This window comes from Mastomys coucha, unplaced genomic scaffold (assembly GCF_008632895.1).
Source record: "Mastomys coucha isolate ucsf_1 unplaced genomic scaffold, UCSF_Mcou_1 pScaffold22, whole genome shotgun sequence".
In the NCBI taxonomy this organism is placed as follows: domain Eukaryota; kingdom Metazoa; phylum Chordata; class Mammalia; order Rodentia; family Muridae; genus Mastomys; species Mastomys coucha.
In genome coordinates, this window is record NW_022196905.1 from 80,911,701 (window position 1) to 80,915,511 (window position 3,811).

The following is a 3,811-nucleotide window of genomic DNA, read 5'->3' on the forward strand; positions in this document are numbered from 1 at the left end:
CTCAGAAATCCACCTGCCTCTGCCTCCCAAGTGCTGGGATTAAAGGCATGCGCCACCACTGCCCGAAAGACTAGCTATTCTTTTAAGGTGTTAGATTTTTGAAGAGTATAACTTATTTGTGGGGAAAAAAGCACAATAAAATTCAAAATTTATACGTGGCACAACCATCCTAAGAATGTTTCACATACATGTTGAATGCTGTTGCAGCTTTGCTTGCAGAGCAAATAATGGGAAAGAACCTAAGTCAGTAGATAGCTGATGAAGTTGTTTGTGGTCTGTCCATTGAAGCTTAAGAAGGAATCCCTTCCCTTAATACACAGTATCTGCCTGGACTTTGGAAGTTTGAATTACAAGGAAATTGGAAACAGAGAAGAGAGTGTTCCCTTGGCAATGGCACACACTTTTAATCTTTGTACTCAGGAGGCGTAGTCAGGTAGGTCTGAGAGTTTAAGGCCAGCGTGGACAACAAGTGAATCCCAGGAGAGCCAGGGATACAAAGAGAAATCCTGTCTCGAAAAGCAACAACAACAACAAAAAACAAAAAGAGAGAGAGAGAGAAAGAGAGGGGTGGGGGGAGACAGAGACAGAGACATAGACTCACTAGTATCTTATTTCTAAATTGTATTTTTAAAATAACTACAGGAGTCTGAGGAGAGCTATTTTCATAATTGATCAACATATAGATTAGGAAAATCTTTTGTAAACTATAGTGGTGAAGTATATTTTTCACAATAAATTTTGATGAGAAGGCCCAGGGATGTAGCTCAGTGGTCCAACACTTGCCTCAGTTTTTCTCAGCCCTGAGAAAAACAGTGATGAGAGGTGAAAAGGGAAGAAATGATATAAGCATTGACTTTCAGAGTTGCTTGGATTTGGAGAGGTTCACTTTTTTTTTAAAAAGATTTATTTATTATTATATGTAAGTACACTGTAGCTGTCTTCAGACGTACCAGAAGAGGGCGTCAGATCTCATTGTGGGTGGTTGTGAGCCACGATGTGGTTGCTGGGATTTGAACTCAGGACCTTTGGAGGAGCAGTCAGTGCTCTTAACCCGCTGAGCCATCTCGCCAGCCCGGAGAGGTTCACTTTTGTCTTTCAAGACAGGGTTTCCGTGTGTGTAGCCATGGCTGTTGTGGAACTCACTCTGTAGTCCAGCCTGGCCTTGAACTCACAGAGATCCACCTGCCTCTGCCTTCCAAGTGTTAGGGTAAAGGTGTGTACCACCATTGTCCAGTTAGAGAATTTGGTGTTTAATATATTCAATTGAAGAAAAGTGTGAACGCTTCAGGGTGTTTTACAGCTTGACCTTATCCAGCATTTTACCTTTTGAATTATTCTGAGAGAATTGGGAGGTTACTGAGTGGTTCCCAGAGGAGTATCTACTTACTAATGTTTTAAAAGATCCCTTAGCTATTGAGTAAAGACATAGGAGGAAGATGTTTTTAGAGTTGACAGATACCAATTTAATTTTAATTAAACACTTGAGACAATATTTAAATTAGAGTGTCAGAGTAATACCACCACTTGAGTTGGTATTTGGGCTGATTGTAGACTTTTAACGTTCTTCGGGGTCCTTGATACAGGTAGGGTCAAGAGCACAGCCTACTTTGGGGAAAGAGGGAAGGGATATATGTGGAGAAAGGATTGAGGATTGAAAAGCCATGGAACCTGTAATGTTTCACCACTGTGTGTTCTCTTAAGGCTCCTGTTTTCATCTTCCTATCTTAAAGTGGCTGAATGTTTTTGCTTGTTTGTTTGCTTTTGCGACAGGGTTTCTCACTGCAGTCTTGGCTATTTTGGAATGCACTGTGTAGACCAGCCTAACCTTGAACTCTCAGAGATCTGCCTGCCTCTGCTTCCTGAGAGCTAAACTTGTGTACCATTACTCTGCTCTTAATCTTTTTTTTTAAGTCTCTCATTACAGATGGTTGTGAGCCACCATGTGTTGCTGGGATTTGAGCCTTCTTCTCACCAGCCCTCCCAATCTTTTAAAACTGTTTCTAAACCTATTTTTAGTTGGATCAACACACACACACACACACACACACACACACACGCTTGTTCCTCTGTATCCACGAGTTATTGGGTCCAATTTTTAGTTGGATCAGCACACATACACGCATGCACGCACGCTTGCTTGTTCCTCTGTATCCACAAGTTATTGGGTCCAGAATCCTTCAGATTATAAAGTGTGTTTTATAGAATGTTAGGATTGTTGCATATATACCATATTTACTCTCTTATGACTTTAAGCTCATATCTCGTTTACTCACACAGTCTTAAGTGCTGTTATACTCTGTTTAGAGAGTGACAGCAAAATCACTGTGTCTATTTTGAAAAGATATATTTCCTCAAGCATTTTAAGATTTTGTTTAATTCGTCTACAAGTGTGGACTCATGAAGGACTGACTGTCTTATGTGTATGTTACATATACTATATTAGATATATATGTATACATTCTGAAATTTGAGCATATCAGTCATACTAACTACATGTTTACCCAAAATTTCTTCTGCATTAAGATTGATTACAAATGCTTCCCATAATTGGGTAGAAAAACATTGAGCTTATTTTCCCCTTGCTCTTGGATTTTTGTATTTTATTGATATAAAAGTGTATCTGCATCTTAAAAGAGAATATACTTCTATGTATTCAAATGAAAAACAGGGTTGAGTAAAAGGCAAAATTACTAATATTTATTATGGAAGTGATTTTTTTTGTTTTCATAGATTACAGTCTGGTTTCTTTTCTTCGATTACAGTTCCAGAGTGTTTGATTTATTGTGGAGAGCTGGGTTACAGCTTAAGGTTTTGTTTTCTCCTCCTGAGTTAAGTTAGAGAATGTAGAGGAAGTTCATATGTATTTTAGGTAGATAACATAGTCATTACAGTAACAACATTACTGCTAGGATTAATGTCGCTAGTATAGATTTGGGGGCTGAAAGTAATTCCTGTTAATTTTTAGATATTTAAGATGACTTATTCAGTAATAAAGTGTAGATTCCATTGATAGTATGTATTTAAATAATCAAGTATTTCCTTTCCCTCTTTTTTTATCCACAGTGGTAGTCGCTCTTCTAAAACTTTTAAACCAAAGAAGAACATACCAGAGGGGTCTCACCAGTATGAACTCTTAAAACACGCAGAAGCCACACTGGGCAGTGGCAACCTGCGGATGGCTGTCATGCTTCCTGAGGGGGAGGATCTGAATGAGTGGGTTGCAGTTAACAGTAAGTCACAGACTCTGAACTGGGACATTGGCCTTCTTAGGTGAATGTTGACGTGATGTCTATTCTAGGATCTATTTAGCTTGATATCACAATAAAGTGATTTCAAAATAGTCCGATCTCATAATATACTGATGATGAAATAGTCTGATACCACAATATAGTGATGGTACAATCCAGCTTTAGTCTTTATGTGACTAAATTTCTGAATATGAAATTTTATGAAATGTCAATAGAATTGTACTGTCATGTTTCGAATTATGTGATTATAATGTGCTTATAGTTTTGGACTAAGACACTTGTTATTAGAAATAAAATTTGTTTTTTCATTTTATTGGTTAGAGCCAACTTAATTATAAGGTGATTTTTGTGACATCTCAAAGATAATGAGAATAAATCTCTACTGTATGTGTACATTATTACAGGGTCTCACTGTGTAGCCCTGGCTGGTTTAGAATCAGTATGTTGATTATGATGGTCTTCAATTTAGAGAGATTCATTTGCCTCCTAGTTGGTGGGATTAAATCGGTGTGCTGACACGCACCACCTTGCTTTGTCCCCTCCTGCCCCCTCCTGCCCCCTCC

The 3,811-nt window shown here is 38.3% G+C and overlaps 1 protein-coding gene across 7 annotated transcripts in view; it reads left to right on the top strand.

The window, feature by feature from the left end:
- Positions 1 to 3,811, top strand: part of Mob1b (MOB kinase activator 1B) — a 41,324-nt gene that overhangs the window by 18,958 nt on the left and 18,555 nt on the right. For all 7 annotated transcript variants that reach the window (XR_004110907.1, XR_004110904.1, XR_004110905.1 and 4 more), the window contains exon 2: positions 3,064 to 3,230. Coding sequence is in view for 4 of the 7 variants with exons in the window: in XM_031342968.1 (XP_031198828.1) it covers positions 3,064 to 3,230 (167 nt within the window). In the remaining 3 variants the exon portion in view is untranslated. The remainder of the gene's footprint in view (positions 1 to 3,063; positions 3,231 to 3,811) is intronic.